The sequence below is a fragment of the Oratosquilla oratoria genome, chromosome 17 (assembly GCF_046742065.1).
Source record: "Oratosquilla oratoria isolate Oo_2021 chromosome 17, ASM4674206v1, whole genome shotgun sequence".
NCBI classification, from domain to species: domain Eukaryota; kingdom Metazoa; phylum Arthropoda; class Malacostraca; order Stomatopoda; family Squillidae; genus Oratosquilla; species Oratosquilla oratoria.
Window position 1 is genome coordinate 24,709,130 of NC_134793.1, and position 22,500 is coordinate 24,731,629.

The window sequence follows — 22,500 nt, forward strand, 5'->3', positions numbered from 1 at the left end:
ACACACACACACACACACACACACACACACACACACACACACACACACACACACTCGCACACACACAGTATATAATTCATCTTTAAATAGAAATCTAAATTATGTATCTAGGGGTATATGGCTGTATATTGATCTGTTGATTGTGGTATCTAAAGTATATTATCACAACCATATCATATCCTATATAATTTTAATCAGTACTTGTCATATGGGATTTGGTTTGTAATAGGAACAATATTCAGTCCCTTTCTTACTTTATTTGGTTGTTTAAATGCTGAAAAACCCTTTTAAAGATCAGCCATATCATTTAAATACAGACTTATTCTTCCACAATAAGAATAGGTCTGATACGACTCACCTTGTATTCATCGTAACAGTCGACGAGCCAGTTGAAGGCAAGGCAGAACCCGGAAGCCCCATCGAACTGGCACTCGATCTGGGAGTTCCTCCAAGTGACCACCTGGGTCTCAAGCCAGAGCCCGTAGTCGATGTAGTGCTGGAGCTGGTCCCTTAGGTCGACCCACCAGCGAGATGGGGCTACTCCGAGCTCCGAGTAGGATTCGGCCGCGTCCTGACAAAAGAGAGGAAGTGATAGGTAGAATGTTTGGGAAGTTTAGTGAGAATCTGTTCTTCAGTACATTCAGTGTCTTTGTTGGAAGGGTGCGTTGGACACCTAGATGGACAAAGAATAAAAGCACCCAAAGGGCAAACGAATTTCTTTTAAGTAAGTGACCATCCAATACCGCTGTAGGTACACAGGACGTCATAGTACGTCATTAATTCGTGTGACAGCCAAGAGTGGTGTCCTTGTAGTACCTGTAGACGTTAAACCCGTAGATTTACCCACGACCCAGTGCTGCGATTGCGCTGGGACGCCCCCGCCTCTGGGGATGGCAACACATCTTTTTGGTTCTTGATTCTGCCCAGAACGGCTGAACCCTTTTGGCTAAAAACAGCAAATCAACTGAGCTGCTTGACCTGAACTTTAGGGTCAGGCATGCCTCGAGGCAACAAACTACCGCCTGGGCCGACACTGCACAGTTGACGCTTGCCTCCCCAAATTTCCAAGGTGGTGAGTGGTCTCCCATGATCACTAAAACTGTTGGGTTATGCACCCAACACCACATGATATGGTAACGCGCGCGTGTGTGTGTGGTGTGTGCGTGTAGTGTGTGTGTGTGTGTTTGTGCGAGTGTGTGTGTGTGTGTGTGTGTGTGTGTGTGTGTGTTTGTGCGAGTGTGTGTGTGTGTATGTGTGTGTGTGTGTTTGTGCGAGTGTGTGTGTGTGTGTGTGTGTGTGTGTGTGTGTGTGTGTGTGTGTGTGTGTGTGTGTGTGTGTGTGTGTGTGTGTGTGCGAGTGTGTGTGTAATCACTTGGTCTTTGGATCACGTGTTGGACTCGTGATCGACAGCTATTTCCCTCCTGGAAGAGAGCTCAGAGCTCGTAGGTCCGATCTATGGGTAATGCTATGACCTTGCACACACACACACACCCAACTCCCCGCCCACGAGAGTCAGAGTAACGACCCGAGGCACAGCGATACCGAAAAATAATTTCGGCCCTGGGCAGGATTCGAACTGTGTGTGTGTATGTGTGTGTGTTTGTGCGAGTGTGTGTGTGTGTGTGTGTGTGTGTGTGTGTGTGTGTGTGTGTGTGTGTGTGTGTGTGTGTGTTTCTGTGTGTGCGTTGTGTTTTAATTCCTATATGTACTGTATATGTGTATGCATGTAAATATCCAGTCATAGATATTTGCATGCCTATCCAAATAGTTTCGTTCACTACACGTGATTATTAGTCCAAAAAAAAAATATATATATATATATAAGAGGGAAAATGCAAAAGGAAGAAAGTAAAAGTATGAGAGGGAATGAGTGGCCATTACTGAGATCAAGCCCAGCGGCATCCATTCGCCACGAAAAGCAAGCAAGTCCGGGGGCAATTAAATAAATTCCAGAACAAAGAACCGAGAGACACAGAAGCCTTTCAGTGAAGAGCTGGATCCGGAACATCCAATATAGGGAGTAATTACCGCATCGACCGGAACAAGTCCGGCGACGCAGAAGACTCAAAGAGAGGGGAGGGAGGGCCGGGGAAAGGGAATGTGTAATGCAACGGAGCTCAAATTTGGGCTCTGACGGACCGCGCGACCCTCCGTTCCTCCACCGACTCGCGTCGACCGAAAGAAGCTTCATGACCCAATTGAAGGGCTCTCATCAACTTGGTCCCTGTCGACAAATATTTCAATTTTTCTTCCCCGGGCCTCATTGGAAAGCAGAAATAATGTTATCACGGATTCGAATTGATGGGAAAATATGTGTGCAGGAGAGGAACTATCACAAGGAAAAGGATATATCAGATGAATGTGTAATTACATTTGCTTCTGTGATGAAGGATCTCCAGCCAATCCTATTGGACGCATCTCACCTATTCTGCATTACGGAATGCTATTCATCTCATTTCGTGACCTTTTTTTGGTTTGCATTCATTTTAATCATTCCCATAAATTTCAGGACTGATAGGCAGATCCTCGCAATACACGTCACTGTTTCTCATGAATATTTGAAGCTGAATTGGGTCGTTTGGCTTGATGAATTAACACACACACTTAACAACGCAAATCAACATTGAGTTAAGAGACATATGTTAACTCATCACAGAAGTCAGCACTCAAGAGGAAATTGCCCATACAGCTGTTTTAGTGAGCATAACTTATCATTTTGCGTGGGAAGTGAAAAACCCCTGATAGGAAAAACCCTGTCAGTTGCGACAATCTATTATATATATATATATATATATATACATATATATATGAGTGAATATATATATATATATATATATATACATATATACATATATATATATACAGTATATATATATATATATATATATATATATATATATATATATATATATATATATATATATATATATATATATATGGGTCGCCTCCCCACCTACCCAGGGCTGTCGGGAACCAACGCAAGAAAGACGCAGCGAGTAGCGGGAATCGAACTTATGACCACCTGCTTATGAGTTCGACACGGTATCCATTGGGATTCCGCGTGAGCACAAGTTATGAGAAAATAATTACGACGAAGCTGGATTTTATGAGCACATACGTGGGTGACGTTCTTTCGTGAATAAATGTCATTTGAAAAATCTTCACCAATAGCCTAAGAAATATTGACCACCTCAGACGTTTTTAAGAGGCATTGCACGCTGGGAAACTTGGCTATCTGTATATGTATATGTATATGTATATGTATATGTATATGTATATGTATATGTATATGTATATGTATATGTATATGTATATGTATATGTATATGTATATGTATATGTATATGTATACGTAAATGGACAAAAATGTACATACAACACATATGCATAAGCATATACAATTACATACGCATACGCGTATGTGCTCGTTTCAGACAGATTAATCTACAGGGTCATAACTGAAAACTGTGTATTTACGACCTAGCCTGTGTCCGAGAGAGCGTCCTCGAAGACTTGTAAACACAGTCGCTGTTACAACGACCCTGGTCTCACCTTGAGAACCACGATGTGGGCGGACGAGATGTCCACGAAGTGCAGTATCATAGACCAAGGCATGTCCGTGGCTTCGACCAGGTATCTGTTGGCGATGATGGACGTCGTGATGGCATCAGCGACGGTGTTCTTGTCGGGGTATGTCCCGTCGCTCACTGTCGTTGCTCGCTGGTATCTGCATTCGTTCGGGAGACAGAAAGACGGGACATTCAGCGGCTGGAGGAGAAGCAGGACTGAGCCTCTACTACTTTACAAGAGAGTTATTTCAATCTAGGATAAAAAGATAATGGTATACAATTGATATATATTAGAAGGATAAAGGAAGAAAAGACGAAGAAAACAGATTATGTGAAGAAAAAACAATGCGGATTGTGAAAAAGAGAAGAATCAAGAGTCGACATGGTGAGGTTATAAAGAGAATAAGAAGGTAAAGAACTGAGAAAAAGATTGAAGAGAAGATGGTGGAGTAGGAAGAGAAGAAGCTTCAAGGGTTATGAGGATCGTCTTCTACGGTATATCCGTCCGAGATGTGACTGGACGATTCCTCTCACTTCAAAGAACCTGAGTCCCTCTTCACTCTGTCCAGCGCAGACACCACACGGGGCACCACCTAACTCTGTCGCAACCGAAGAGCAGACCCTCGTCTCACTGGGGTCCCCATCAACTGAAGCTTTGTTCATAATGGGGGCCGAGTCTCATAACTGTGTTTGTCTCAGGTAAGCTATGCAGTGCAGCACGCTATTCAAAAAGTTTAGTTCGAATGTTTGTTTCCCTGGGAAATGAGGCGGAATTTTCCCTCAAGACTTATCGAGAAACTTCATTGTGAAATAAATGGTACAATGACATGATAAGCTCCTTGGTCATGCGTGCCGGAACCTTCCCCCATCTCCCCCACTAACCCCCCCCTCTCTCTCTCTCTCTCTCTCTCTCTCTCTCTCTCTCTCTCTCTCTCTCTTTTCTTTTTTTTTCTTTTTTTTTACTTCCCACAGGGATGAATTTTACACAATTTCATTTTGCCCAGAGGAACCCTATTGTCAGCGTCACCTACTTGCTCAGGAGAGCCGTCAGGTCGTTCTTATAGACGAGAACCTGATCAATGTTGTGCTCGTTGATATACTGGCCGCAGACCTTCTCGACCTGCTCGTGGACGTGTGACCAGTAGTCGTCTTCAGGTCGAGGCTCAAAGGCGGTGATGATGTCTGTGACAAGGACGCTCACGCTCGGGTATGGGATCAGGCCTGCGAGCCACTTGGCCACAGCGATCCCAACTGTTATGGCTGCAAGAGAACAAAGAAGAAGAAGTTGAGGAGACCGCTACGCCAGGAGGCGCTGAGTACCCGCGGCCGTCACCTTTGCCCTCTTATGCGCCTTTTGGAATGTTGGGGCAGGTAACTACAGGCACTGCTGGGAATCGGAGAGACGTGCGGGACTCGAACCCAGAACTAATCGAATGCGAGACCAGCATCCTGCCGATTACGCTACCTACGCACTTTGTGACGAGTGTGTCCTCTCTTCCTTCAGTTACCATCCTTGTCTTTGAATTTGTTTGTGGATTCAGCTTGAGCTATAGTCTCTATCATCTATTAAGCTATTCTGGAAGTTTTACATCCGTATGTGTGTGTGTGTGTGTGTGTGTGTGTGTGTGTGTGTGTGTGTGTGTGTGTGTGTGTGTGTGTGTGTGTGTGTGTGTGTGTGTGTGTGTGTGTGTGTGTGTGTGTGTGTGTGTGTGTGTGTGTGTGTGTGTGTGTGTGTGTGTGTGTGTGTGCATGTATGTGTGTGCATGCGCGCGAGTGCCCATGAGTCTGTAATATATCAAACAGGTAGTGAAGAACTATATTAATAACATATGACATACATCTTCCATTTCTATCATCGTTAGCGACCAATAACCCTCAACCGAATGAGCGTTCAGTTCATCATGTTACATCAAAATGTTAATGAGCTTATTAGCAATAGTTTACCTACGCCTGATCAATATCACCTTATTTCGTCCGACCCATACCTGTTCCATCGATGTCAGGCTTCTCCGGGGCGGAAGTCACGTAGCTGGCGGCTGGCACTGCCAAGACCACAAGGATGCCAAGTGCCACCAAGCCACAGAGGGATGGCGCGACGCTCAGCTTTCTCATCATCCTAAGGGTCCTCTGTTTAGAGGGATGGGCAAAGGGAAGACAATAGATGCAATGAGTCAAAGGGAAGACAAAAGGAGCAATGAGATCAAAGGGAAGACAAAAGGAGCAATGAGTCAAAGGGAAGACAAAAGAAGCAATGAGTCAAAGGGAAGACAAAAAAAGCAATGAGTCAAAGGGAAGGCAAAAGAAGCAATGAGTCAAAAGGAAGACAAAAGAAACAATGAGTCAAAGGGAAGACAAAAGGAGCAATGAGTCAAAGGGAAGACAAAAGTAGCAACGAGTCAAAGGGAAGACAAAAGGAGGAATGAGTCAAAGGGAAGACAAAAGAAGCAATGAGTCAAAGGGAAGACAAAAGAAGCAATGAGTCAAAGGGAAGACAAAAGAAGCAATGAGTCAAAGGGAAGACAAAAGAAGCAATGAGTCAAAGGGAAAACAAGAGAAGCAATGAGTCAAAGGGAAGACAAAAGGAGCAATGAGTCAAAAGGTAGACAAAAGAAACAATGAGTCAAAGGGAAGACAAAAGGAGCAATGAGTCAAAGGGAAGACAAAAGTAGCAACGAGTCAAAGGGAAGACAAAAGAAGCAATGAGTCAAAGGGAAGACAAAAGAAGCAATGAGTCAAAGGGAAGATAAGAAAATCAGTAAGTCAAAGGGAAGACAAAAGGAGCATTGAGTCAAAGGGAAGACAAAAGAAGCAATGAGTCAAAGGGAAGACAAAAGAAGCAATAAGTCAAAGGAAAGACAAGAGAAGCAATGAGTCAAAGGGAAGACAAAAGGGAGCAATGAGTCAAAGGGAAGACAAAAGAAGTAATGGGTCAAAGGGAAGACAAAATAAGCAATGAGTCAAAGGAAAGACAAAAGAAGCAATGAGTCAAAGGGAAGACAAAAGGAGCAATGAGTCAAAGGGAAGATAAAAGAAGCAATGAGTCAAAGGAAAGACAAAAGAAGCAACGAGTCAAAGGGAAGACAAAAGAAGCAATGAGTCAAAGGGAAGACAAAAGGGGCAACGAGTCAAAGGGAGGGCAAAAGGAGCAATGAGTCAAAAGGAAGACAAAAGAAGCGACGAGTCAAAGGAAAGACAAAAGAAGTAATGAGTCACGAGATAGTCCAAGGCCAGAATAGATAATTATCGCTTCCTCGTATCTACAGAAGGTGTATTATGGAAGAAATTATGGAGCCTACGCCAGGAGGCGCTGAGTAGCTGCTGCCAGAGCCATCACCTTTGTCCTACTATGCGCTTGAACTGCTGGGACAAGTAACAAGCACTGCTGGGAATCAGAGACAAGCGCGGGATTCGAACCCACAACTAAGCGAATGCGAGACCAGTATGCCTCCGATTACGTCACCAGCGCATGATGGGATAGATATGAATTCACCAAGAGGTGTGTGACAGGAGCTCTGGTGAGAAGATTGGCTGTAGGTGACGATTTAAGATAAGGGAAGGGTAAAGAAGATGTGTACCATTTTCTTGTACCTAGAGAAGGCGTATGATAGTATGAATAGAATTCATCAGGAGGTTTAAGAGAAGGGCGTTGGGTAGCAAGGAGACAAATCACAGTGACAAGTTATGATAATGAAAGGGTAAAGAAGAGATGTATCATTTTCTTGTACCTGGAAAAGGCGTATGGTAGTAAGAATAGAATTCATCATGATATTTAAGAGAAGGGCATTGGATGGCAAGGAGGCAATTCATGGTGACAAGTTAGGATAAGAAAAGGTTAATGAAGATAGTGTTGCTTTCTTTTGGAACTACAGAAGTCATGTGATGGGATGGACAAAAGAACCGTCATTTGAAGTACGGGAAGTGCATTGACTGGTTGAGATGGAAGGCGCTAATGGCAGCAGAAAGAAAGTGTAGGAACATAGTAGATACGAAAAATTTCGGGGAAGTGACAAAGGGGTTCAGATATGGAGGGAAGATGAGAATGAGACGTGAGATGTCGTGGTTTTTAAACTTAATTTTATTCTTTATTTGTTTATATATATATATATATATATATATATATACATATACATACACATATACATATAAATATACTGGTACATTGTGACAAGTTGATGAAGGTGGAAAAAGAAGTCACGGGTCTAGTTCCGAGTTCCTGAGTTTATTTCTGACCGGTTTCGCTCTATGCTTCTTCATAGAAGCATAGAAGAAGCATAGAAGAAGCATAGAGCGAAACCGGTCAGGGATAAACTCAGGAACTCGGAACTAGACCCGTGACTTCTTTTTCCACCTTCACCATATATATATATATATATATATATATATATATATATATATATATATATATATATATATATATATATATATATATATATATATATAATTTCTTCCATGTCTTCATTGTATCTATCATTTCCACAAACTACTCTGCCTCCCTTCTCTTTGATCCTTTATCTCGGGCAGTCTCCTCCCTGGTTATCTCTTGTTCCACATCTACAACTTCGCCTCTTGGACGCGACGTCGCGTCGTCGTGCCGAAGGAGACAAACACTGGCTGTCGCCTCCAAAATGCGAACTTCTCTTGTTCTCGAGCGAAAGCTTCCTCCCTCCTTTCCCCAAATCGGATTATTGTCAATCCCCCCCTTTATCCCTTTATATGAATTATCTTTACCGATATTCATCCAATATTTCTCTTCATTTAGTCCTTTGCAGTCCCTCAACTATTTCTTTTTCGTTTTTTTCTCTCGCCACCACCAGAACTTTTCAGACATTTCTCTTTTTTTCCCCAAATATTTCAGATTTCTTCGTTTTAAAAACTTTCATTCCCCTCCATATTCTTCACGCGTATGATTTCCACTACTTCTTTATTTTCCCAAATATAAATTCTGTTTGTATCTATGTGTTTTAGTGCGTGTGCGTATGTATTTAAATGTGTGAGCACGCGCGTGTCTGTGTATGTGTGTGTGTGTGTGTGTGTGTATGTGTGTGTTTGTGTGTGTGTGTGTGTGTGTGTGTATGTGTGTGTGTGTGTGGGTGTTTGTGTGTTTGTGTGTGTGTGTGTGTACGTGCATTTACTTGAATAATATGGCTTTCAAAACAACCAGAAACAGAAATCGCGTTTACCATCCGACCATGTATTGATTTTACAAATATTTTCAAAAGCTTTTATCTGAGTCTCGCTAGTAGACATTTTCTCGTCTTCTGTGTTTACTTTGATGATAGTTCTGTGCAGTTGCGAAAACTGACAAACTAAGACACAAAATTTGAAAGTAATTTGAGGTCATTATTCTCGCGACAAAAATCATTCTTTCTTCTTGTGTGATGTCGTCCATGCACAGCTCGAGACGCGGCATTAATGTCCTGTTGGGATCCTCATTATTTTTGGATCAAGAGCATTTGATATTCTCCTGGTTTCGTTATTTTGTGTACTGCGAAGGATACCTCTTTATTTGGTTTGCGATTTATTCTGAGAATTTCTTAAGTTGATGGATTGATAATAGCGTGCTACAGATGTTTTGAAAGAGTTATTGAGGGTAGAATATTATCTACAGATTGGATGTGTCAAAATCAGCTGCCTCAACTAACTTCCTTCTTTGTTGGTGTAGCAGATCTCGTTTATCCTTAATACGTATGTCACATATTATGTTATGTTTTCATCGACACTATCACGTATCTATTTGAAGAGCAACTCTGGAAACATTTTCACGTTTGCAACGGAAAAAAAGTTTTGTTTGTGGTCCTGATTAAACTTACTTTATCTGTATAAAGTTTATGATACTGTGATTTCGATCATAGAATAACTTTTGTTTCCCCGTGTTTTGAGATACTACAAGTGAACGAGTTTAATATTTACTGCCCATTTTTTTTTTAACTTTGTGCAAACAGTTCGCTATGATTGAGTATGATTTTTTCCTATTCTGAGCTACATTCTAATAAAGCAATAATAAAACACATAGTTTTATGTGCCCACGTAGCAACCGATGAAACAGTGTGTGTGTATTTGTGTGTATACGTGTATGTCTATATGTGTATGTGTGTGTGTATTTGTGTGTGTGCGTGTGTGTACGTGTGTGCGTGCGTGTGTGTGCGTGTGTATCTGTGTGTGTGTTCGTGATTCCCCATATGCTTGGATCACGTGTTGGGCTCGTGATCGACAGCTATTTCTCTCCCGAAAGAGAGCTCGTATATATATATATATATATATATATATATATATATATATATATATATATATATATGTGTGTGTGTGTGTGTGTGTGTGTGTGTGTGTGTGTGTGTGTGTGTGTGTGTGTGTGTGTGTGTGTGTGTGTGTGTGTGTGTGTGTGTGTGTGTGTGTTTGTGTGTATGCATGCATGTATCTCCCGCGTTCTGACCACCTGCTTTATACTTCCCCGCAACACGGATGTTCAAATAAAGATTCCTTTTATTTTCACAGTGATTTTCCGTTTAACGTTTGTACGCTTGTGTAGAGGATGAAGTCCTGGTAGGTACCTGTTCTTTTCTTTTTTCAATGTTTGGACGTGACATACCTGCTGTCGGTTGAAGAGAACGGAGCCGTGCGCCGATCGTACCAGAGGCGAGTTGAGAAGACAAATGCGGGTTCCTCACTGCAATCTATCGCTTCAGGACCCTCCCCCCCCCCCCGTCGCCAGTTAACAAACCAACATATGAACACACGCTGATAGCCAAGCAGCCGTTTTTCCAGCCGTTTTGTCTCCACCAACTAGTCCCTATCTCTATTCTAAACGCCTTTCGTTGGGTCTCCACGTGCGTTTCTACGTTTGATTGGTTGATCTAGTTATACCTGTGTTGGATTCAGGTGCAGTGCCAGTGGAACATGCGCGTACGTATACACACTCAAGAACACAAAATCAAGCACGCACACAAACAAATGCACACACACTCGCAAACAGAACATTAACTAAGTTTTACTTGTGGTTGTGTGCATGTCTTTGATTATGTGTATGATTGTGTGTGTGTGTGTGTGTGTGTGTGTGTGTGTGTGTGTGTGTGTGTGTGTGTGTGTGTGTGTGTGTGTGTGTGTGTGTTTATGCGAGTGTGTGAGTATGAGAGAGTTAGAGATACAGAACAAGAGATAGACATAAAGAGAGATGAGAGCTGGAAAAATAAAGAGAGAGATAGAGAGAGGGAGAGAGAGAGAGAGAGAGAGAGAGAGAGAGAGAGAGAGAGAGAGAGAGAGAGAGAGAGAGAGAGAGAGAGAGAGAGAGAGAGAGAGAGAGAGAGTTACCGTGAAATGCCAAAGTAATTAGGCTGCCCGTCATAGGATGAAGGGGACACAAAGAGGAGGAGAAAGATGAGAAAGAGGAGGAGGAAGAGGGGGAGGAGGAGGAGAAAGAGGAGGAGGAGGAGTAGGAGGAGGGGAGGAGGAGGAGAAAGAGGAGGAGGAGGAGGAGGAGGAGAAGGAGGAGGAGGAGGAGGAGGAGGAAGAGGAGGAGGAGGAGGAGGAGGAGGAGGAGGAGGAGGAGGAGGAGGACCTTTGAGGAGTTCCCGATCATCACTTTTGTCTCCATAACTCTCATGATTGTGACTCTTCATCTTGAACTTCGTCGGGTCATCCTCCTCCGACCATGACCCGACAATTAGTAACTGTAACAGGCCACTCTGCTTGCGCCCCTCTCTTCTCTCCCTCCCCCCTCTCTCTCTCTCTCTCTCTCTCTCTCTCTCTCTCTCTCTCTCTCTCTCTCTCTCTCTCTCTCTCTCTCTCTCTCTCTCTCTCTCTCTCTCTCTCTCTCTCTCTCTCTCTCTCTCTCTCTCTCTCTCTATCTATCTATATCTATTTATCTGTCTGTCTGTCTGTCTGTCTGTCTGTCTGTCAGTAGTCTGTCTGTCTATCTGTCTGTCTATCTATCTATCTATGTCTATCTCTCTGTCTATCTATCTGTCAATCTGTCTGTCTGTCTGTCTGTCCATCTGTCTGTCTGCCTAAATATCTATCTATCTATCTATCTATCTATCTATCATCTCTCTATCTATCTATCTACCTATCTGTCTGTCTGTCTGTCTATCTATCTATCTATCTATCTATCTATCTATCTATCTATCTATCTATCTATCTGTCTGTCTGTCTGTCTATCTATCTATCTGTCTATCTATCTATCTATCTATCTATCTATCTATCTGTCTGTCTGTCTATCTATCTATCTATCTATCTATCTATCTATCTATCTATCTATCTATCTATCTCTCTGATGATTTATTCATTCTTCGTACTTTCACTTTTATACTATGAGAGACATTTTGCTTAACTCCTCCATTATCTCCCTCAAAGTCAATCTTCTCACTTTCATTAATTATCTTAGCTTGCTTTGTTCCTTCTTCAATTTCCATCTTGTAGATTTCTTTCCTCTACTCCAGCTTGCCACTCACATATCTGTAGAACAATTCAGGTTCATCTCTACATTTTCATCTACATCTTTTTCATAGTTCCCATCTTTTTCATTAGTCATTTTTAGGAATCTCTTTCTGGTTCTTTTGTATTGATATTTTTATCTTCGTTATTCTTCTTTTTCCCCGTTTCCTCTATACCTCATTTGCTTTTGTTTTGCTGTTGCGCATTTTTAATTGAACCATTTATTTTTGTGGCCGCCTTCCACTCATCTAGATTGCATACTATTCCAACCCTGCGTTATTATTTTTCTCTAATACTTCTCAATTTCTTCATTGTTTTATCTGATTAAAATTCTTCCATTCCGCTACTTTAATATATTCTCTCATGTCCCCATAGTTATCTTTTGTGCAATTGTATCTTCTTTGTCTCTTCGATTCTTCTGTCAATGTCTTCCTAGAAAAAAAAAAGAAAAAGAAAAAAAATCACCTTCCCACTCTCACCACCCAGTGGGAAGTGAAAAACCCTTATTAGGTCAAGCCCTGTCAGTTGCGGCAAGCCGCTGTTCTTTTAGGGCCGATGTTTGGGTCGCCTCCCCGTCTGGTCAGGGCTGTCGGAAACCAACGCAAGAGGCACGCAGCGGGTCATGGGAATCGAACTCACGACTACCTGCTCATGAGTTCGACACGGTATCCACTGGGCTACTTCCCTACTTTCAGAATAATTTTGAAGGCCTGCATGAGCAGGTTTACATCTCTGCCACCATTGAGCAGTTATTTCAGTCAGCTAATGCCTCTCTGTTAGGATCAACCAATTCGCATAAATATGATGGGATCCACAGTGAACATTTACTTCTCCGTGATGTTATCCCGTGTTATGTAAAATAATCGCGATGAACAATTCCCAGTGTTCATAACAGAGATTGGTTAATGAGATCATTGTACATGATAACAGAGTGGTCATTTAGGTCTTTTGTATTTGATATCTACGTATGATTATAGTGCCGTGGAAACAAGTGCCGTGGAAACAAAAACTATTTTTGGTTTCGTTAGAGATTTTCCTCTGACTGAATAGAGTAGACGGGTCAGTGTGAACAATGCAAGGGTTCATCGACAGGGCTCTAGCCCTTTTGTTGGATAGGAGGATTTTAACCGGTTCCTTTAAGCCCCCCCCCCCGGCAGTGGCCAAGACAAATGCATACAAGTAGTCACTAGCAACGAAAGAGCAATAACTAGACGTAATAGTTCATTCATACCCTGATATCATAACAGAAAAACATTGTCCTATGCTGTGCCTCTTATGCGTCAGTTTTGTCACTTATTGTTACATTTTCTGTTATTCGCCGTAATGCATAATCGTTAATATGTGAAAACACAATCATTTGAGATGTGAGAAACTGACACGTGAGCATTATTAAAAAAAAATGCAAACTACGTAATGCTGACAATATGATGACGCAGGGAAAACGGTATTACTCGTAAACGACTCACCGCTTGGGAGTTCGCTGCACCTGAATGTCCCCGTTATCGACTATAAACAAACGTCGACGACCCGACTTCTCCCAGTGAATTCCCACCCTCGTACCTTGTCCGTGTGACTCACCACACCTGCCGTCAAAGCTTAGTGCGTAAAAAAGATTGCATTCCTAGGCCCTCCCTTTGTGTAAAGATAAGATAGCATGTGACACCGCTAACCACCTCTTTCGTTGGCGTCAGCTATTCTCGAACTATTTTGTTATTACCCCGCATGGGAACGCGCAGATGTCTGCCTACCTTTGCTGAGAAGATGTGGCATATATTTTATTTTCGTTCTTTGGGCTAAGACAAAGACGCACTTACATTATTTCCCCGGTGTCCTAAAATTCCGAATGCATCAGGATCCTGGTTGCTTTGAGGTCAACAGCCACTCCTCCCGAAAGAGCTGTTGTTTGCTGAAAGTTGTATTGCATGAAGAGGATGTTGAAATAAAGACACAAATAATAAAAGAAGTGAAGTGATTCCAGAACTGTTTCAACGGGTAGACATTTCTGACGTATGATAATGTAAATTGTGTTCGGGGAAAAAGAAGTAAAATGTATAGAAAGGGGAACAAGCAGGGAAACCCTATTAGTGTTAGTAGTTTATCGATGGTGATCAGCATGTCCATCCTTGGGAACAATGTAGAGTAGAAGTGGAGTCATAGAGAAGACGGGTAGTAGAAAGGATGGATAATAGATTTATTTCATTTGATTTATTTTCTATTTTATTTTATTTTTATTTTGTTTTTTTATTTTTATTTTTTTGAGTGGGTGTGAATCTTCATTTAATTATATTCGTAAAAAAAAAATGTGTGAGGAAGCGCTGATGCTTCATGCGTAATTCCATTATTGGGATTTCGTAAGATTTTTTTTTGTCTCCGAAAATAGTCAAAAACTACTCTAAAGTGGACCTTACTGTTTCCATGCCACCCCGCATTTATTGCATCCTGGCTATCAGTAAGATAGGTATCTGATTTTTTTTTTGTCATAGCCATTTTTCTTATATAAAAGATGGTGCTGACGCATCTGTTCACGTCAAATAATTATCTACGAGTACGTGACTCTGATCTCTCCTATAACTCAGACAACGTAGCGAGGTACTTTCTAAACGTCTCCGTGTGGGCGCCTAAAACATACCTTTTCTCCCTCACGATGACCGACTACCCTTTTTGTCGGCAAAGCTCAGAGAGCTTGGATTGGGTACAGTGGCTCTCTCAGAGGTGAGGAGACCAGGCACCGGCGAGGCCAGTAGTGATGGTTACACCTACTTCTGGTCGTGCCGAACCGATGGAACCTACCTCGCGGGAGTAACTGTAGGTGCGCGTATATCTAACCGACTGCTGTACAGCACGCTGACATAAATCACGTATGATACTGAAGCATAAAATGGGTTTCATCTCTTTTATTTCAGTACATGGTCTTATTGGTGGGTATGGACTTCAAGAGAATTAAACTTTCTATGCCCAGTTTGAATCTATAGTTAACCAGTACCAGGCACGAGGCACACTCATTGTTTTGTGTGACTTCAGTGCGATTCCTTGACATTGACAGAACAGACTATGAATTATGTATTGACCCTCATGGTTCTGGAACTAGAAACATTAACAGTTCTCTTCCTCTGAACTTTGTAAAGTCCAGACGGTTGAGTATTGTTTGTATTTGGTTCCAGAGACAAAAGCCACAACGATGGACATGTTATAGTAATACCGGAGGAGCTACCAAAGAGATCGATCACATACATGTTAGTACTTGTTTGAAGATCATACAGAACTGTAGCGTTTATCGGAATGCTGAATTGTTTGATATTAATAATAGACTTACATACATACATACATACATACATATACATACATATACCAAAGGCTTTTTCCCCCTACATGGGGGGTAGCCAACAAGAAAAAGGCATAGAAACCACTCCCATCCATTCCATTTCCTATATATTCCACTCCCCTCCACCCTCCTCCCTCCCTCTTATCTTGGCACCTCCTGGATGACGGGTCATCCCTGCATCCTGTCCACTGCCCTGGGTCAGAAGCAGTGTCACAAGACTTGTGATCGCAATATTCAGAATGCGCATCAAATTCAGGAGAATCCCGAGATGAAATCCACCTGGGTTTTACTTGGCAAAGCTCAGGAATGATACCTGTGACCAGGAGTATACGGTGGTAATCTCTAATCGATTTGACGTACTTTGCACTCTTGAGGACCCTGAAGAATTGTGGAACACTTTTAAATGTGAAAGTCTGAAAGCCATCAAGGAGTAGGCTGGAGAGTTTACAATGTTAAGGAATAGTGTGGCGTCGCGGGAGGCAAGAATTGTTTTACTAATAGGGTGGTCGACGAATGGAATAAACTTAGTAACCATGTAGTAAGCGCTGAAACTATCAGTTGTTTTAAGAAATGATTAGACAACTTTATGGATGGGGATGACAGGTGGTGATGGATACGGAGCTGCCTAGTGTAGGCCTTATGGTCTCTTGCAGTCTCTTTCATTCTTATGTTCTTATGTTATGAGACACTGGAGAGTATAGAGTTGAGCCTTACTGCCAAAATGGCTGGAGACTTGGACCAGTACAGGACTAAGGAGAGGTGTGTCAGTGGAATTGCTCAGGATGTCGAAGGCTATTTAAACGCAAATGACCTCAGGTCTGATTACCGAACCCTTATGAAACTGTGACCAGAGGAGCACAGTCCGAACAGCTGATGGGAAGTTGGTGTCAGGCGTGGAGGGATGAAGCCCCTTTGCCGAATACTTTGAGCAGTTGCTCATGGGTGGACCTCCAACAATGGTCGTCACCTGTCACCTTTGCCTTGTGTGCTTGGGCTGTCAGGGTAAATAAATACTATCGGTGATTAGCAATCAGTAATCACTCAGTCATTACTGCCTGCTGACCGGCAGTCTGTCGGAAAATACAACAACAAATGATGACTGATAATGAACTTGTCATTTGGAGGTCATTAAAATCAATGAGGCCTCTGCTATATATGGAACATAGTTTAAAGAGAAGGATCGCTACTTGGGGAAAGGGTAAAAAAAGGGGAAAGGATGAGAGGGGAGAGCAGGGGAGGGAAGAAAGGAGAGTGGGGTTGAGGGGAAGGGAGAGGAGAAGAAACGTGGGGGCTGAAACGAAATGTGAATGAAAAGATGACGAGACAAAATCAAATGAAGGGAGGGGAAATGTAGTAAATAAAATATATTAAGTAATTTCATCACTGTGATATTTTCCCAAGTTTCGCTCTTTTGGGAAAAAAAAAAGTTCCAATGCAATTAAGCTCGCACACGGGAAGCGGCAACGCGTGTGGGCGTGAGAGGCTGTGGGCAGGATAGAGTGAAAAGTGAGATCGTGAGAAATGAGGACGTGAGGACATCGGTGTAGAAGGAAAAACAAATTATGGATGGAAATATTTTATTTCGTTTTTTGTGGCTCCTGAAAGAGAAGGTCTCCCGGTGGATGTGTGAGGGCGAATGTGTGTACGCTTGTGTGTGTATATGTGTGTGTGTATGTATGTGTGTGTGTGTGTGTGTGTGTATGTGTGTGTGTGTGTATGTGTGTGTGTGTGTGTGTGTGTGTGTGTGTGTGTGTGTGTGTGTGTGTGTGTGTGTGTGTATATGTGTTTGTGTTCTTCATTTACATGTATTATGGCCAGATACTGTCTCTGTCTTCATCTCCTGCTGACGATGTAGAAGTTGGTGTGAAATGTCGACTGAAATTTGCTTCGTGAAGAACCTCACAGATTCCTGAGGACCCTTCCTTGTGTGATGATATCTCGTTGGGGGGGAGGGGGGTGACTCCCCCGTGGTGCCTCTTCCCCCCTAGGCTGCGCCTGCCTCATGGAGCTCTTCCGCGTCCCTATGGGACGTTCGTCGCATCGCGCGCGCACCCTCAGATACTCCTCCATATTACCGGGAACGAACTGGGTCGTAGAACCTGCAAAAGCAAAGACAGATGATACATGGAAGAAACAAACACTTCCTTGGGTATTTCGTCGACGATAATTAGCTCTCCTATCCTTTGGGACAATATTGCACCATGGACATGATGGGGTCACTGAGGTAGTAAAGGAGACATTCAAAAGATGTAGCAGAAAGGAGGAATAGTAGACGATATACACACACACACACACACACACACACACACATATATATATATATATATATATATATATATATATATATATATACATATATGTGTGTGTATATGTATATATATATGTATATATATATATGTATATGTGTATATATATATATATGTATATATATGTATATATATACATATATATATATATATATATATATATACATATATATATATAAATGTGTGTGTGTGTGTGTGTGTGTGTGTGTGTGTGTGTGTGTGTGTGTGTGTGTGTGTGTGTGTGTGTGTGTGTGTGTGTGTGTGTGTGTGTGTGTGTGTGTGTGTGTGTGTGTGTGTGTGTGTGTGTGTGTGTGTGTGTGTGTGTGTGTGTGTGTGTGTGTTTTCTCTTCTTTCAGTGGAAATTAGCCTCCAATCATAAAATGATGATGTAATATGTGGGGTTGTATCGAAGGCTGTTTGATTTCGAGGTAAATACGATTTTATTGAGAACTTCAACACCAGACCACCTCGTTTCATATCTATTTTCATTCGCAAACCTTTCAATTTCTTCCATTTCCGTCTCAATGAGAACCTTTCTCAACACTCACGCTTTATATTTTTTCAAGTTATATCCTGGAAATTATTTTTAAGTTCCTGAGCGCTATTCAAAGAATCTATTTATTAATCGCGGCTAAGTTTTTTTTTTAATAATACCGCACACAATTGTATTACATTATTGTATCACCGTGACTTTCCTGAACCAAGATCCCTATTTCCTTACAAGAACTGGTAAATATACTCAAAAACGTCGAAAGTAAGTCTATATTCTGTGTATGTTTGTGTGGGAGTGGGTGCACATGTGTGTGTGTGTTTGATTCACTGAGGTCTTGGATCACGTGTTGGACTCGTGATTGACAGCTATTTCCTTCCCAGAAGATCTCAGAGCTCTTCCGACCTATGGGTAATGCTGTGACCTTACATGCACACACACACACACACACACACACACACACACACACACACACACACACACACACACACACACACACACACACACACACACACACACACACACACACACACACACACACACACACACACACACACACACACACACACACACACACACACACACACACACACACACACACACACACACACACACACACACACACACACACACACACACACACACACAACTCCCGCCCACGAGAGTTGGAGTAACACCCCGCGGCGCAGCGATACTGAAATGATTTCAGCCCTGAGCGGGATTAGAACCCGGAAAGCCGTAATGGCAGCCGGGAACTCTACCAATTGCGCCACGAGAGGATGTGTGTGGGCGTGTCTGATAGATAGATAGATAGATAGATAGATAGATAGATAGATAGAGAGAGAGAGAGAGAGAGAGAGAGAGAGAGAGAGAGAGAGAGAGAGAGAGAGAGAGAGAGAGTGAGAGAGAGAGAGAGAGAGAGAGAGAGAGAGGGAGAGAAAGAGAGAGAGAGAGAGAGAGAGAGAGAGAGAGAGAGAGAGAGAGAGAGAGAGAAAGAAAAGAGAGAGAGTATGAGAGAGAGAGAGAGAGAGAGAGAGAGAGAGAGAGAGAGAGAGAGAGAGGAGAGAGAGAGAGAGAGAGAGAGAGGAGAGAGAGAGAGAGAGAGAGAGAGAGAGAGAGAGAGAGAGAGAGAGAGAGAGAGAGAGAGAGAGAGAGAGAGAGAGAGAGAGAGAGAGAGAGAGAGAGAGAGAGAGAGAGAGAGAGAGAGAGAGAGAGAGAGAGAGAGAGAGAGAGAGAGAGAGAGAGAGAGAGAGAGAGAGAGAGAGAGAGAGAGAGAACCACAAACATAATGTCCGACGATTTTACATAGTGTTACGGTGGTTTCCACGCGTTGAAGGAACAGACTCACATAAGCACGGGGCACCTGTGAAAACAGGTCGAGGACCTCTATTCTGAAAGAAACTCCACTGCAGGACCCCACCGCGCTACCGGAAGACCCTTCCCAACGCCTCACCTGGAAGCTTGGACGGCGTTGGCAGAGGCGACCTTCTTCAACTCCTCCCAGGACTCAAGGACGCTGGTGACCTTAGTCTGCTCCCACTGGTCGACGCTGGTCTCCTTCAGCGTAGCGAAGTTCGAGCAGTGCGAGTCACAGTCGTGGCGACCTCGAAGCTCCTTGCAGGTCGATTCCTCACCAGTCACCAGATCCTTGGCCTTGGGGCGAGAGAGACGGGTGAGGAGGATATCAGAGGTGGTCAGAGGGAAGGGGACGGTGGAGCAGGCAGGGGGGACTATAGTGAAAGGCATCGACATCTATGAACTAAGAATTTTATCATGGAATTAGATGAGGACCGGGTGACAAGATTTTATTCATCTTTACATTTTTATCTCTTAACTTATATGTTTATTATCTTTAGTTCATCTATTTGCAAACGGACCTTTCTCTGAAAGGCTTTCATTTTTTTAAGGAATAGATTCCCCCCCTAGGAAACGTTCTGATTTCTGATTAATTTAAAAAACCACTATTCACTCGTATGATCATCCCTCAACAAAAATGAATAGGCTAATTAATAAACTAAAACAAATGAACAAATGAATAGATTAATGAATAAATACATACATATATAAACAGCTTTTTCCCCCTTACAAGGAAAGTGGCGAAAAAACAAAGGCATAAAATCCACTCTCACCCATTCCATTCTCACATACTCCACTCCCATCCACCCCCTCTCCCTCCTTCTTATCTTGGCTCCTCCTGGATGACGGGCCATTCCTGCATCTCGCCCACTGCCCTGGGTCAGAAGCAGTGTAGCAAGACACAGCACATCCACAACAAGGCCACTTCATTTCATCGGCGACCCCCCTCCCTCTCCGTCCCCTCATGCAGAAAAAGAGAAGACGGGGAGAAATCCCTTCGGGCTGCGTCAAAATATCATTCACACATACTCCCTCACCCCCCAATCCCCCACCCACTCCCTTCAGTTGCATGCTACTGAGCAGCTTTTAACTCCACAATAACATGCAGCCAATACCCCAGGCGGGGAAATGAAAATGAATTAGTAAATCAACAAATAGAATGAATAAGTAAGTAAATAAATGAATAGATAAATAAATGAATAAATAAATGAGTGAAAACCTCGGGAAGAGAGAGGACCCCGCCCACTTACCGTGACGTAGTCGTAACAGGTCACTCCGAGCCATTCCCACATGGTGCAAGAGAACCCAGCCAGATCCGTCTCACAGGTGAGCTGATTGAGGCGCCACTTCCGGAGGTCCTCCTTCAGACTTCGGCCGTACTTGAGGTTATGGGACAGCTCTTCGTCGAGGTCCACCCACCAGCGGGAGGGAGGCAGCGAAGGCTGACTGTAAGTCTCGGCCGCGTCCTGGGAAGAGAGGAAAAAATGAGAGAAAAGAGGTGGAGGAGGGAAAAGAAGAGAGCAAGAGAAAGAAGCGGAGGAAAGGCATTGGGAGGAATAACGCAAGAAAGATCGAAGATGAAAAGGAGGAAGAGGATGAGAAGGAAAAGGAATAAAGGGAATAACACCAGAAGCCGAAGGAAAGGAGAAGAGAAAAAGAACGGTAAGGAGTCGGAAAGAGGGAGGTGGAGGAGGAGGATAGGGGTGAGCTGGAGGAGGATGTAGATGATGAAGAGGAGGATGAGGATAAAGACGACGAAGAGGAGAGGAAGAGGAGGAAGAAGAGGAAGAGAATCGGGAGGATTAGAACGAGGAGGAGGAAGAGAAGAAGGAGGATAGGGATGAGCTGGAGGAGGATGTAGATGATGAAGAGGAGGAGGAGGATAAGGACGACGAAGAGGAGGAGGAGGAAGAGGAGGAAGAGAATCGGGAAGATTAGGACGAGGAGTTGGAAGAGAAGAAGGAGGATAGGGATGAGCTAGAGGAGGATATAGATGAAGAAGAGGAGGAGGAGGATAAGGACGACGAAGAGGAGTAGGAGGAAGAGGAGGAAGAAAATCGGGATGATTAGGACGAGGAGGAGGAAGAGGAAGAGAATCGGGAGGATAAGGACGAGGAGGAGGAAGAGGAAGAGAATCGGAAGGATTAATACGAGGAGGAGGAAGAGGAAGAGAATCGGGAGGATAAGAACGAGGAGGAGGAAGAGGAAGAGAATCGGGAGGATAAGGACGAGGAGGAGGAAGAGGAAGAGAATCGGAAGGATTAATACGAGGAGGAGGAAGAGGAAGAGAATCGGGAGGATAAGAACGAGGAGGAGGAAGAGGAAGATGAAGACTGGGAAGAGGATGGAATGGGGAGATGGAACAAAGGAAATGGTGAGGGTCAGTAGCTCTCGGGGATTTGCGGGGATTTTGAGCGCGTGGATGCTGCTGCTGCTGCTGCGAGGAGATATTGCGAAGTGCATTGTGCCTCTCTCGGCCACAGGGAGGGTCTGTTGCCCCACAGGCGACATTGCCCCGCATCCAAATGTTCCATCGCATCATCCACTCCGGCCGCTGAGAGCGGGGATTACTTCCTAATCTCTTAAAATAATCAGGTGTTGACCTAAATAGAATTATCATTTGCACCGGAAACGCCATAATGGTATTTACTATTTCGTCGACAATGACCGACGCTCCTATCCTTTGGAATAATATTGCGATAAAAAGATGGAGGCAATTATTACATAGAGGTGTTGATAAAGAAGTTTGAGGAAGATTGTAGAAAGGACGTGGTCAGGAGATGATGTTACGCGCCTCTGGTCCGTAGAGGTGTGATGTCCTTTTCAGATTTTGTTCAGGCTAACACTACACGATGCCTTGCAGCTGATTTTTTTTTTCGTTGCCTATCATGGCATGTGCATTAAGACCTGTTATTCCTTTGCCCTTCGTGAAACGTTGCGAACCCGTGGATGGGAAGGAGAGCGAAGAAGAGGTCTGGCCACCAAAGACATCGTAAAAATAGGAGGTGGAGGTCCTGGAGGGTAATCTGTT

The 22,500-nt window shown here is 43.3% G+C and overlaps 2 protein-coding genes across 3 annotated transcripts in view; both read right to left on the reverse strand.

Annotated features, from left to right (window-relative positions):
- LOC143034510 (uncharacterized) overlaps positions 1–10,316 on the reverse strand; it is a 14,734-nt gene extending 4,418 nt beyond the window's left edge. For both annotated transcript variants that reach the window (XM_076200652.1, XM_076200653.1), the window contains exons 1-5: positions 10,155–10,316; positions 5,554–5,695; positions 4,600–4,828; positions 3,552–3,726; positions 359–571 (exon numbers count right to left, since the gene is read on the reverse strand). In XM_076200652.1, the coding sequence (XP_076056767.1) occupies positions 359–571; positions 3,552–3,726; positions 4,600–4,828; positions 5,554–5,683 (747 nt within the window). In that variant the 5' untranslated portion in view covers positions 5,684–5,695; positions 10,155–10,316. The remainder of the gene's footprint in view (positions 1–358; positions 572–3,551; positions 3,727–4,599; positions 4,829–5,553; positions 5,696–10,154) is intronic.
- A 6,561-nt stretch (positions 10,317–16,877) lies between these two features.
- LOC143034512 (uncharacterized) overlaps positions 16,878–22,500 on the reverse strand; it is an 11,632-nt gene continuing 6,009 nt past the window's right edge. The window contains exons 4-6 of the mRNA XM_076200655.1: positions 20,720–20,935; positions 19,567–19,766; positions 16,878–17,416 (exon numbers count right to left, since the gene is read on the reverse strand). Coding sequence (XP_076056770.1) covers positions 17,389–17,416; positions 19,567–19,766; positions 20,720–20,935 — 444 coding nt within the window. The 3' untranslated portion in view covers positions 16,878–17,388. The remainder of the gene's footprint in view (positions 17,417–19,566; positions 19,767–20,719; positions 20,936–22,500) is intronic.